The 13,077-nt window shown below is 49.4% G+C and overlaps 1 protein-coding gene across 4 annotated transcripts in view; it reads left to right on the forward strand.

Annotated features, from left to right (window-relative positions):
* The window catches only part of RABGEF1 (RAB guanine nucleotide exchange factor 1), a 70,432-nt gene that overhangs the window by 554 nt on the left and 56,801 nt on the right, over positions 1–13,077 (forward strand). For 2 of the 4 annotated variants that reach the window (XM_065924768.1, XM_065924769.1), the window contains exons 2-4: positions 2,219–2,388; positions 5,476–5,654; positions 6,089–6,461. In XM_065924768.1, the coding sequence (XP_065780840.1) occupies positions 2,219–2,388; positions 5,476–5,654; positions 6,089–6,461 (722 nt within the window). Of the gene's footprint in view, positions 1–2,218; positions 2,389–5,475; positions 5,655–6,088; positions 6,462–9,988; positions 11,187–13,077 lie in introns of those variants that run through there. The other 2 variants (XR_010661649.1, XM_065924773.1) reach the window with 2 other exon arrangements.

A 13,077-nucleotide genomic window follows, 5' to 3' on the forward strand; every position in this document is an offset into this window, starting at 1 on the left:
AAATCCAAGAAGATGCCTGGGTAGTTGTGCAGACCCAGTCTCCAGCTGCCCAGAGAGTGTGGGTCAGGGGCAGTGTGCAGATGTAAAGCAGGCCAGTTCGTAGATGTAGCCTTACCCACCGGACGGCTCCACGGCTCTGCCTCCTAGATGCTGTGCTATGATGCACAGTGGCTTCCACTGGTCTTATTGAACGCATGTGACACTGTCATGTGAACACCTGAAATGACCCTCCGGAGGAAAGAAGGAGGGGCCCAGCTGGACACTGAAGACAGAGGCTAGGAGATAGTGGCTAAGATAGTGGCAGACGTGGAAGCATGTGACAGGTGGCATTCTAGATGAAGGGACTCAACCCCAGAAGGGCAAGGTGGGCCTGGGTGAGGCTGTTAGGAAGTTGTAGTGTCCTCTTGGGGTTAGGAGGCTGTGCTCCGAACATCATGGGGCACTTGTGAAATGGGCAAAACTCCAGGAGGACTTTTGTAATTGAAGAAAGAAAAGAAAAGAGCCCTCGGAGACACGGGGTGCCCTTTTTTTTTTTCTTTTTTTGGTGCACTGTCACTGGGAAACAGTCTGTTTTGAGAGAAAAAGCATAGGACCTGGAGACTATAGGCCAGCACTCTAGTGCCTGCTCTTTCACAGATTACATGGCTCCATGTGAGTAATGTAAAATGTTACATGGCTCCATGTGAGTAATGTAAAATATTACATGGCTTCATGTGAGTAATGTAAAGTATTATTACCTGCAAATAATATTTGAGTCCTTGGTGTTCACATAGAATAGTTTTAGAGGAGCTAACTGTTGAATAAGCAGAAGGCATTTCCTATGTCCTCTGGGTGCAGACGAGTAACATCACCTACATTCACAGAATGTAAATGCCTGTCTGTCTGATTCATCCATTCATTCGATGCTTATTTGGGGTTTTACTATGAGCCAGGCACACTGCACAAGACCCTGGACCACTTTGATGTAGTGTGTTTGTTCCTACTTCCATTTCACAAAAGGATTATGAATGTTGGGAGAAAGTACGATCTAGATAAATACACACAGACTTTCACAGAGACAGAGCGATGTCGTAATATTGAAAAGTATGCAGTGGGATTCAATTTTAGTTAATCTGGAGGAGGTTTGTGGGAAAATTAGAGAGAATTGGCCTGGTTTCTTTCAAAGCCACAAGCAGTGACGAGATTAGGAGGGGGAAAAAAAAAGAAGACCCTGAGCATATTAGGGAGAACCTAGAGCTTCTCAGGGCAAATGTTGGTACCCTCATTCCCTGCCCTTGACTTCAGAACTGTAACTGGACTGAGGACTAATCTCACTGCACAGATTAAGGAGGGAAGCAGAGAGGTACAGGGGGTGAGGAGTGGATGCCTGGTGTTATTCAACAAGCATCTGTGAGCCCTGCTCTGGGTGGCCTCAGAATAGGTGAACAAGATGCTGTCCCTTCCCTCAGAAAACTTGGGCAGTAATAAATAACCACCAACAGTACAAAGCACCTATTGTGTAAGGCACTATTACAGAGGAGAATGTGGGTATAGTGAAGGCACAATGGTGGGAGTGTTTAGTTAAACCCATCTTGGGGCAGGCAAGGGACCACAGAGTAGAATCGCTCACGCAGGACTTCCCTGGTGACCCAGTGGTTAAGACTCAGTGCTCCTAATGCACGGGTCAGGGAACTAGACCCGCATGCTGCGACCAAGACGCCCGTGCAGCCAAATAAATAAATATTTGAAAGAAAGTAAAAGAAAAAAAATGTCTCACAAAGCAGGGGATCTTGAATAGAAGCTCTTAAACAAGTGGATGCTGCTAACCCCTAGGTGCCTTAGTGTGAATTAGCAGAAGGGCGCACAGCTGGGCTAGCGGAGCCTGCTCACCCAGGTGCGCTTGCGCAGTGAACAGCAGACACTGCCGTATGGGGCAGTTGCATTTGCTGAATGGACAGGAGTGGCCGGAGCACTGGGGACAGGAGCAAAGGCACAAAGATGGGAAGTTCAGGAAGCAGAAGGAGGACGGCCAAGGCTTTGAACTCTGGAGCAGAGGTAGGAGGACTGCAGGGAAGAGACCTGATTTAAGAGCTGTGGAAGGAGGAGGGGGCGGACTTGGTAACTGATGAGTGGGGTGGGGGGATGGGGAGAGAAGCGGTCAGAAGGATGCCCAGGTTTCGGGCAGCCCGGGCTCACCTCCCCAGCTGCCGGACTGAAAGCGCCGGTGATTCCTCCCCAGTTCCCTGAGGTCGTCCCCCTTAACATCGGAGGGGCTCACTTCACCACACGCCTGTCCACTCTGCGGCGCTACGAGGACACCATGCTGGCCGCCATGTTCAGCGGGCGACACTACATCCCCACCGACGCCGAGGGCCGCTACTTCATCGACCGCGACGGCACACACTTCGGGTACGTCCTTCCCTCTGCCGTCACCTGCGTCGTCCCGGGGAGTGAGTGGCCTGGGCTGGGGCCCAGGACCGTGATACCTTCCCTGACACCCGGAAGAGGAGATAACCTGCTGGTGGGATTTAATACATGTGCACTCTGAACTGGATCGGACCTCTTAGTTTCTTTCCCAGAGGAGGCAAGGACAGCCCCGGACAGCCCCAGTCATCCCAGGTAACACATGTTGGGTAGGTGTGATGAAACCGCTTCTCTGCTATGCAAAGACTGGAAAGTGGAACTCCACCAGCGTCAGCATCACCGTTAGGGAGGAACATGGCGTGTGGCAGTGGTTCCAGACTTCTTTCAATAGTTTCAAACAAACAGGGAGTTAGTTCCCTTGTGGTTTAGTGGTTAGGACTCCATGCTCTCCCTGGCAAGGGCCTGGATTCAGTCCCTGGTTGGGGAACTAAAGATCCCACAAGCTGCACAGTGCAGCAATAAATGAATAAATAAAAATAAAATAGGTAAGGGAAGGACCAACATAGGATTGCCATCCTATAGTATTGCCAAGTCTTTTTAAAAAAACAACAACAAAAAATAGCTTCAGTTGTTACTGTCATTTTAACAGTAAGCCATGGGAAGACATAATCTCAAAAAAAAAAAGTCTTTCCCAGAAATAACTTCTGACAACTTTACATACAAGTTAAAGACTTTGTGTTTCCATTTCCTTGTTTGTGAGATGAGAAATAACTATAGCTGCTTTGCAGGCCTGTCATGTGGATTAAATAGAATCTTGGTGTGACCTCTGGGCAGGTCCTTTGAGTATATGGCTGAAGCTCTTTGCCCCATCCATCTAACTTTGGAGGTGACTGGAGAACTAGCATGGTCCTTGACCTTGATCAAAAGAAAACCCTCCAACTGCTACATCTCTGTGCCGGCCTCCAAGTAGGCTTGCCCACACCGGGAGGAGGGTCATTTTTCATCCTCAGAAAGGAGCCTCTGGTCAAATAATTTGCTTTGAAGCATCTGAGTTTCCCCATTGGGCTGTCAGCTGCCTCCAATGCTGAGAAAACAAAGTGTCACATCTCTCTGCAGAGCTATAAAAAGATTTTTGTTTGCAGGCTGTTTGGGGGAGGAAAGTGCTGGCCCCAGCTGGCATCTCCCACAGCACTCCTCGCTGGGCCTGGCCCCGGGGTTATGTTTTTCAGAGCTCACTGAGGTTTGCCCTCAAGCCTAAAGGACTAATTTTGGAAGGGGTGATGGGGAGGGGGCACTAGGTGTGGCCCTGGGCTGCTCTGCCCATGCTCAGCATGGGCCACAGCTGGAGAGTGGCAGGACCAGGCAAGGGTGTGGCAGAAAACAGGATACTGTGGCATTCATCCTCAGGCTACTGGACTCCAGTGGCCTGTGATTCACCAGCAGCATGTGAAGTTGTGGAAAGAGTTTAGGGCTTTTTTCCATGGGTGAGCACACGTGCCAGCACCCACTGAGGAGGCTTCTTGGGCCTCCCCCTGGGCTGGTTTCCGGCTGGGCTCATTACATAGCACTTTGGACTAAAGTCTGGACCATTGTGGGCATTAGCTTGGAGTCACCTGTGCCTGCATCTGGGCCTCCAGCTAGCCATAGCTCCTTTAGTAAGAGTGTTCCTTAAGCTCTCTGAGCCCCCATTTTTCCTCATTTATAAAATGGACGCAAGAGCACTTACCCCATGTGATTGAAGGGATTATATGGGATAACACCTGAATAGTGGCTGACACAGATTATTACTTAGTGAGTGCTGGCTGGTGTTGCATCATGGTCATAGACTAAACTATTGAGGTAACAGCTTGATGTTGGGGTTTACTCATACACCCTCACAGAAGAGTCCTTCCACACCTACCGGTGACAGGTCCAATTACTCTTAGCACTGCAGAATCTAAAGAGAGAACTGAAAGAGCTGAATTTTTATTTTAAGAAAATACAGCATGTCATTTTTATTCATTCCTGAAACCAGTTTGTTCAGGTGTCAGGGCTAGGCAGTCATCTTCTCCATATAGCATAATACCGATGGCCGGGATGGGTTGGGGGTACAGAACTCGTCCACGTGGCTAGTGGGAATGAAATGCTACAACCACTTTGTCAAACAGGCATTTATGACCAAAAAGTTCTCCTGCTGACATTGACTTAAGAGGGATTGGTCCCCAAGTCCACAAAAAGTTTACAGGCAATATTTATCACAGTTTTACTCTTAAGAGACCCCAAACTGGAAACAACTCAAATGTCCATCAGCAGGAGAATGGGTAAATAGTTTATAGCACACCCATATAATGGTGTGATACTTAGCAATAAAAGAAAGAAAAACAACAAAGGAAAGGAAATTCTGCTGTATACAACGCAGGAAATCAATCTAAAAAACACTAGGTTGAAGGGAAGGAGCCAGGCACAAAAGAGGACTACTGTATGATTCCACTTACATGAATTTCAAGAAGAGGCAAAAGTACTCTTTGTTGATAGAGGTTAGACCGTTTGCCTCTCTAGTGATTGGCTGGGAAGAGGCCCAAGGAAACTTTTAGGAGATGGGAATGTTCTGTATCTTGATGTAGGTGGTGGTTGTTATGGGTATATTCATAGGTAATATTAACTATACCTCAATTAAAATATATAAAGAGGTTAAATATCATATCTTTTCATTTTTCCTATGTGTACTTAATAATTAATAATGGTACTGATAACAACCAGTAACACTTATTGAGGGCTTACTCTGTGCCAGATGTCTTTCTTTCTTGGCCACACCATGCAGCATGCAGGATCTTACTTCCCCAACCAGGAATTGAACCCATGGCCCCTGCATTGGGAGCATGGAGTCTTAACCACTGGAAGTCATTGTGCTGGGTGTTTTCTAAGCACATTTTTGTATGTTAACTTATTTAATCCCCTCATAACATGATGGGGTAGTTTTCTGACTCTCTTCCCATTTTACAGAGTAGAGAATCAAGGTGCAGAGAGATTAAATTCTCTTACCTGAGGTTACACAGCGGGCCGCCTGGGTCCAGAGCCTGTGCTCTGACCTCTGGGTGGCCCTGTCCGGGTCCATCAGCTCCTCCTCACCCGCCCTCTTTCTTTCCTGCTCAGCGATGTGCTGAACTTCCTGCGCTCGGGGGACCTGCCGCCCCGGGAGCGCGTGCAGGCCGTGTACAAGGAGGCCCAGTACTACGCCATCGGGCCCCTCCTGGAGCAGCTGGAGAACATGCAGCCACTGAAGGGGGAGAAGGTGCGCCAAGCATTCCTGGGGCTCATGCCCTACTACAAAGGTGAGGGGGCCACGACCCGTGCAGTCGGGGTGCGAGGAGGGAGGGTTGCGAGGCATCTGTCAGTGTCAGGATCTCCATCAGGAGAGAGGGGGTCACGGCTTCCTACACACCTGTCATACTTGGGATGGGAGAGAGTCCCACTTCCCTTCCTGCTGTCCTCTCAGTCACGGGGGGGAGACTCAGGTGAAATAGGGCCCACCTTGCCTGTAGCGTCATTAAATTGCATTTCAGAAAGAGACCCTCATCCTGTCCCATTGGTTTCCTTTGGCCCTGCAGAACTGCCCGCCATCCCTGGTGAAGCTTGTGCCCCTCGTGGGCCCACACAGTGCCCTCCCCGGGGGTCTGTCTCTTCCCTCCAGGGTCCACCGTCACTGGGGTGGTCTCTCTCTGCTCCCTGCCCCACCTCCCATCGGCTCTGTGTTCACCTCTCGTAGACCACTTGGAGCGGATCGTGGAGATCGCCCGGCTGCGCGCCGTCCAGCGGAAGGCCCGCTTTGCCAAGCTCAAGGTCTGTGTCTTCAAGGAGGAGATGCCCATCACCCCCTACGAGTGCCCGCTGCTGAACTCGCTGCGCTTCGAGCGGAGCGAGAGTGACGGGCAGCTCTTTGAGCACCACTGTGAAGTGGACGTGTCTTTCGGGCCCTGGGAGGCCGTGGCTGACGTTTACGACCTGCTGCACTGCCTGGTCACGGACCTGTCGGCCCAGGGCCTCACCGTGGACCACCAGTGCATCGGGGTGTGCGACAAGCACCTCGTCAACCACTACTACTGCAAGCGCCCCATCTATGAGTTCAAGATCACGTGGTGGTGAGTAGCGCTGGCAGGGAGCAGAGTCCCGTCAGGGAGGGTAGCCGGTCCCCTTGGTGGCTCTGGGAGCGAGGTCCCTGGAGGGGCTCCTGGCTGCCCCAGCACCTCCTGAGGTGAGGACGGGTCCTGAGGCTCGGCTCCAGGGGGACGGAGGGGCAGCCCCGGTCTCCCCAGCTATACCTCGGGACCAGACTCGAGGCTGGTGGCCCCCGGGGGACCTCAAGTCACGGTGGTCTCTGCCTGGTGGTCTCTGAGGCTGATGGGGTCCGGCTAGCGAGGGCTTGACCAGCAAGTCCAGAGAGGTTTAGTCATTTTCTTGACCTTGCAAGAGAGTTTGTGTCCTTTTAGAGCCACGTTGCCAAGCTGATGTAGGCGTAACCACTCCTCCACCTTTGTGCTCATTGTCTCAGTATGAACCTAGAATACAATGGCGGGGAATTTGCCCACGGCCCGCCCCCCACAGCCCCTGGCTGAAGAAGGAGCATCTTCTTTCCTTCTTCCCCCAGCGATAGCCCCATGCTTCATTTTAGGATGTGGAAAGACTCTTTTCCTCCCAAGACATACTCTTCACCACCTTTTTGAGACGTTACCCTAGTTGCCAAAGCCATGCACCAGGTTGGCCTTAGAAAAGCACAATGTTTACAGCCCTGCCTCGGGGCCTGGGCTTCTCCTCCTCTCCACCAACCTGCCTTGCTTGAAGGGTGATGGCCTCCCGGGGCTGGAGTGCACATTTCAGGGTATCCTTCTGAAGTCAGTCAAGCAGGCAGGATGCCTGGATCTTCTTTGAGATGTAACATCCATTCTAGAGGCTCAGAATCCCTGCTTGGCCGCTATTCCGTGTGTTTGGATCCAGTTCACGGTGAACCTGCCTGGACTGGGAACCCCTGTTGCTTTTTCCCAGTCAGTGTCCTCCTTCCAGGAGATTGTCTTGGGGAAGGGAAGAAGGGCTGGGGGAGAGGCGCAGCTGTCCCTGGAGCTGAGGGATGACAAGCAGGAAGCCAGTTCGGAGAGAAAAAGATCCAGCAGCTTCTGCTTCACTGCGTCTCCTCCTTGCGCCGTCTGCAGCCCGGGGCCGCCAATCGGGAGTGTGGGCCCGCGTCCCCGGGAAATACTCTGCAGCCCCAGTCATTGGAGCGGGCGTTCCCACACCACGTGTAGGGCTGCTCCCTGCTATCGCAATTGAACTTAACTGCTGCCGAGTGCTCTTGTAAGATTTTTTTTCCCTATGAGCCTCATTGGTCTCATCCTTCCAGGAGGAGACTGGTGAGAAGGGGGGCGGGAGCTGAGGAGAAGCAGGCCAGACCTTAAATTCCCTCACGGGAGAGTGACCCCTTGGCCCCTGTGTGAGAAGATTCCAGGGCATGGGCTCCGACTCATACACTGTATTCTTGTGTGCGTGGAGCAAGCGTCCAGGCCAGCATCTGAGGGGATGGTCCAGTCAGTGCTTCAGGTTCCGAGGTAACGCGTCCTCTCCTGTTCTCATCTACAAACAGACTGTCACTTTTCTGGAGCCGACACCCCTGCTGTCTCCCTCCTCAGCCCAGAGCATCACAGCTTTCAGTTATTTAGAGTCCACACTTATAAGACAGGGAGCGACTGGTTCACGCAAATGCAGGTTTGCTCAAAATCAGGCCCTTACGACTTGCTGGGGGCTCCACGGGCGCTGAATAAGAACACTGTCCCTGCGCCTCTTGCTGGAGACACCCCTGTTTCTCTGCTCCCCGAATTGTCCTCGGGGTGGTATGCTCTGTACCTTCGTGGGGAGACATGGCTGCAGGCTGGTAGACCAGGCTGAGCAGGGATACCAGCGGCCAGCTTAGAGCTCTTTCCACATGGAGTGAGGGAATCTGATGGTCACGTTGGGCCGTCCTCTCATGAGGAGTCAAGGCCAGGCTGCAAAGCGCTCTTGGATGTGGGGGTTTGTGGCAATGGCCTCCAAATAAAGGTCATCTCTGAGGAAGTGACCTCTCCCAGTTGGGTTCCCTTTTCGGCTGGCAGTGGCCAGGCCCAGAGCATAGGAAGCGTTGGGTCAGGAAGGAGGGCTTCAGAGGACAATTGCTTCCCAGAGTGAAAGGAAGTCGTGCGCATGAAATTCATGTGCGTAATGTCGGTTGGTCAAACCAAAGGGCTTGCCTTTGAAGCCTCCCTTACGTTTGACTTTGGGTACCCTTTCTCCCAGGAGCTCTGCTCAGCGGTTTGGGACGGTGCAAGTTTTAGGAGATAGGACTGCATGGTGCAATGCTAGCTGCAGTTTAGTAAGATTGAAGAACTTAATGGCAACTCAGACTGCAAAGATTGAAACACAACCAGTGAGACCCCTCCCACCATCCCAAGTGGGGGGAATTCTCTGGGTAACGCTCTAAATCGAAGAAATAAAGGGATCGTCACCATCTTTATTCAACTTCTGGTGAGCTCACCAGGCTGTCCAGTGCTTATCATGTGGAAGGCAGTCAGCTGTGCTCTGCAATTTTCTGTCTTTCTCCTTGGGATTTGGGACATTCTGGGAGCTGTCTGGAGTCTTGTGCCTCCGGCTGCTCAGGTGGCGTCATCTTCCTGTTCTGGGTCGCTCATTGGAGGACTGGGAAATTGACAACTGCAAGCCACAGCGTCGGGTGAGCCTCAGGGTGTCATCTTGGTCTAAGCTGGATCCTCTAATGGTTAAGACAGATAACAACAAGAAAACAGAAACCACTCAGACCCAGCATTTTGATCCCCGTTAGGATTTCAGATATCTTCCTTCTGCATACCTTCTATCCGTATTTGATTGCACTGTAAGTGATTACGCTCTCTCAGGTACCATTTTGCTGTGGCTCTTCCAAGAAGGTGGTGCCTGCCTCATGCTTACAACAGAGGGTTTATTCATCAGAAGCCAGAGTGGTGGGAGCAGGGGTGGGAGAGGCACTTTTTGGAATTTCCGAAGAATCATACGTGTACACACATATGTTAATGGGGGGAAGGGTGGGCTGGCTGAGGGGTTGGGGAGATGGGAACAGAGACCAAGAGGAAGAGCAGGCAGTTGCCTCTGGGTGTGGGAGGTCACGGGTCCGTCGTCTTCCTTCTGTAGTATTGGGTTTGTGAACACCGTATAACGCTACCTGTGTTCGTTCATTTTCCTGTCTGTGAGCGCCTTGATCCACAGAGCCTCGGTACCCTCACCTAGCATTAAAGTCAAGAACTAGAACCTGGGTGTCGTGCTTTTCTTATTTAGAGACATATTCTCATCCCTCCTTCGCCCTCCAGGCTGCCAGCGAATGTGTTGACTTCTGCTTGAAACGTGGTATGTTTGGGGCTGCCATGCTAAATCAAGCAGACCCTTCCCCGAGACATTCGGCTGAACTTCCACCCAGATGTGAAGTTAAAGGGGGATGGGCCCCCCTGGAGGGAGGTCCCTCTGCAGTTACCCTCAGCTGGTCTCTGTCCCAGTAGGCATTCCCACCTGTGCCCCTGGATTTCTGGGGTTTTTTATGCAGTACTGACCATTTGTTCACGACCCTCAACTTCCTCCCTTGACCATTCTATCTTTTTAGGAAGCGGGTTCACCTGATGCTTCACTGAGGACCCAGAATTCCCATTGCTGAAAGCCCTGTACCTCTTTTCTCCTGTCCTGGGCCTGCACCCCCAAGACACACTCCAGTGCCTCAGTGGGGGTCACAAGGAGGCGCCAGCATGAATAGCCTCTGGCCCTTGTCCCTACATCTTCATGATGCTGGAGTTGGCTGAGGCCGGCGATCCTTCCAGGTATGAGAGTTGCAATATAATAAACAGATTAAAGTCCAGAGGCACTTTGTGAAAGAACCCCTACAGGGAGTGTCTGGAGCAGTCAAGGTGAAACTGGCAACTTGGCTCGCACAATGAGGGCGGGGCCGGTTTTTCAAACACTTTGGCTTCAGAAGAGGCTCCGTTAAATGTACAAGACCCCAAGAGGCCAGCAGAGGAATCCAGCTCTGGTTGCAGCTGAGAAAAGCCACTGCAAAGTGCAGACAGGTACCCATGTGCAGCAATATTTAGTTGCTTTGCTCAGTCATAGCCCGCCAGGCTCCTCTGTGCATGGAACTCTCCAAGCAAGAATACTGGAGTGGGTTGCCATGCCCTTCTCCAGGGGATCTTCCTGGGGATTGAACTCGTGTCTCTCTTGCATTGGCAGGCGGGTTCTTTACCACTGAGCCACCTGTGCAGCAGAGGCCAGCCAGAACCCAGAGCTTCCCAGAGTGGACATGAAAAGGGACAATATTCTCTTACAACAGCCGATGGGCATACCAGGGGAGGAAGCTGAACTCCTGCTCACCTCTTTGCCATCCATGTGCCTTCACGTCCCACCCATTCAAAATGGAAAATAACAGAGACTTCTTGGGACCTTACATCTGACATATCAACCTATAAGGTCTCCGTGCCTGAATTGCATTTGGAGTCATTTGTGTCAGTCAGGAGAAAAAAAACTACACAGTAATTTGAATAATTTATATCTTGAATATAAATAATTACTAATTATAATACGATTGGAGGAATGAAGGATTGGCTAATAAAGAGTAGAGATAACTATAAAGAATATAGGAATAGCCAAGAAGCAGCCACTAAGGCTGAGATAGAGGGTCCAAGGATGAATACCCCCTCCTCCAAGAGCTGATATCCAGACCTTTTTGGACAAGGCGTGGCCGGGTTCGCTGAATGACAGAGAAGTCATGGGGGTGCTGTGCTGGTGAAACTTGCTGGAAATCTACCCTCTGGGGTGCCGGAAAAATCTGTTCTTTAGGAGGTGTCTTGCCAGAGGCCCTCTACTACAAAACCACCCCTGGGAGTGCTGGGGAAAGCTGTTTGTGACTGCAGATCCCCTTGTATGGCAGGAGCTGGGTGCTGGAGAAGCTATATGAGCTGTGAGCAAGCACACCAGAACCAGAAAGGAAACATCTCTCCCCTTGCTTATATGTGGAATCTAAAATATGGTACAAATGAACCTATTTACAGAAGAGACTCAGACTCACAGACACAGGGATCAGACTTGTGGTTGCTGGGGATAGTAGTGGGGGAGGGAGAGGGATGGACTGGGAATTTAGGATTTGTAGATGCAAATGATTAAATTTAGAATGGATAACAAGGTCCTACTGTATAGCACAGGGCTCTGTATAATTATTGTAGAAAATAATGGCTCAGTGTTAAGTCAAAATTCCTGTCTTAGGCACACATTATTAAAATTTGAAATGAGACAGTTTGAACACCTAACTAAATCATTATAGGGATTTCCCTGGTGGTCGAGTGGTTAAGACTCCACACTCCCAGTGGAGGGGCCCAGGTTCAATCTCTGCTTGGGGAACTAGTTATTACTAGATCCCATGGGCTGCAATCGAGAGTTTGCATGCTGCAATTAAAGAACCCACATGCCATGAAGACAGAAGGTCTTGCATGTCACAGCTAAGACCCGGTGCAGCCAAATAAATAAATTTTTAAAATAAATAATTATACCCATGGGTTATAACCCATTGAATAAAATAAGAATCCATGAATTCATATTGACACAAATGAATAAGTAATGGCATAAAAGAGATAGAAAGGAAAGTTCTTAATTAGCATAAAATGTCAGCTAATATAGAAAGAATGATGGCATTAGAAAACCCCCATTAAAAAACTCCATTAAAAAAAAACAACTCCATTTTGTAAACATCATAATTAGAACTGAATCATCATCAATCATCAGTGGACTCTAAATTTTTAAGAAAAATAGGATCTTTACATAGTCTCAAAGTATTTTCCTACAAATTACTAAATAATTGTAAAAATATTGACTTCACAGTGGAGATACCTGGAGGACTCCACTTTCATCATTAATCAATGTTGTTAGCCAAAATGGGACAAATAGACATCATGTACATCACCTGTCTTAGTGCCTGGAGAAGAACACAACATCATGTGATTTTTCTGCCAAAAAAAAAAAAAAAAAAAGAGTAGCATGAATCTAATCATGAGGAAAAAAACAGAGAAACCCAAAGTGAAGGACATATTTTAGAACTACCATCTTATATTTTTGGGCTTCCCTTGTGGCTTGGCTGGTAAAAGAATCTGCCTGCAATGTGGGAGACCTGGGTTTGATCCCTGGGTTGGGAAGATCCCCTGGAAAAGGGAAGGCTACCCACTCCAGTATTCTGGCCTGGAGAATTGCATGGACTGTACAGTCCATGGGGTCACAGAGAGTTGGACACAACTGAGCAACTGTCACTTCACTTCACTTATACTTTACAAAAATGTCAAGATTATGGAAGACATTTAAATGGAAGAACTATTCCACATTAAAGACTACTAAAGAGACATGACAATTAAGTGATCCTGGGTTAGACTTGGGACCAGGGAAACAATAGCTATAACGGGCATTCTGGGCACAATTGATGAAAATTGAATAAGGGTTATAGATTAAGTTAGAGGATTTTATCAATGTTAACTTTCTTCATTTTGATAATTTTGCTTTGGTTTTTCTCAGAGATTATCTTTATTCTTAGGAAACACACACTGAAATATGTAGGTGTTTGCAACTTAGTCTTAAATTCTTCAGGAAAAAGGGGAGAGAAAGAGAGCACAAAAGAAAGAAAATTGGACAGATCTACAAATTCAGGAAACTGAAAAAACTCCT

The sequence above is a fragment of the Muntiacus reevesi genome, chromosome 2 (genome assembly GCF_963930625.1).
Source record: "Muntiacus reevesi chromosome 2, mMunRee1.1, whole genome shotgun sequence".
Classification (NCBI taxonomy): Eukaryota; Metazoa; Chordata; class Mammalia; order Artiodactyla; family Cervidae; genus Muntiacus; species Muntiacus reevesi.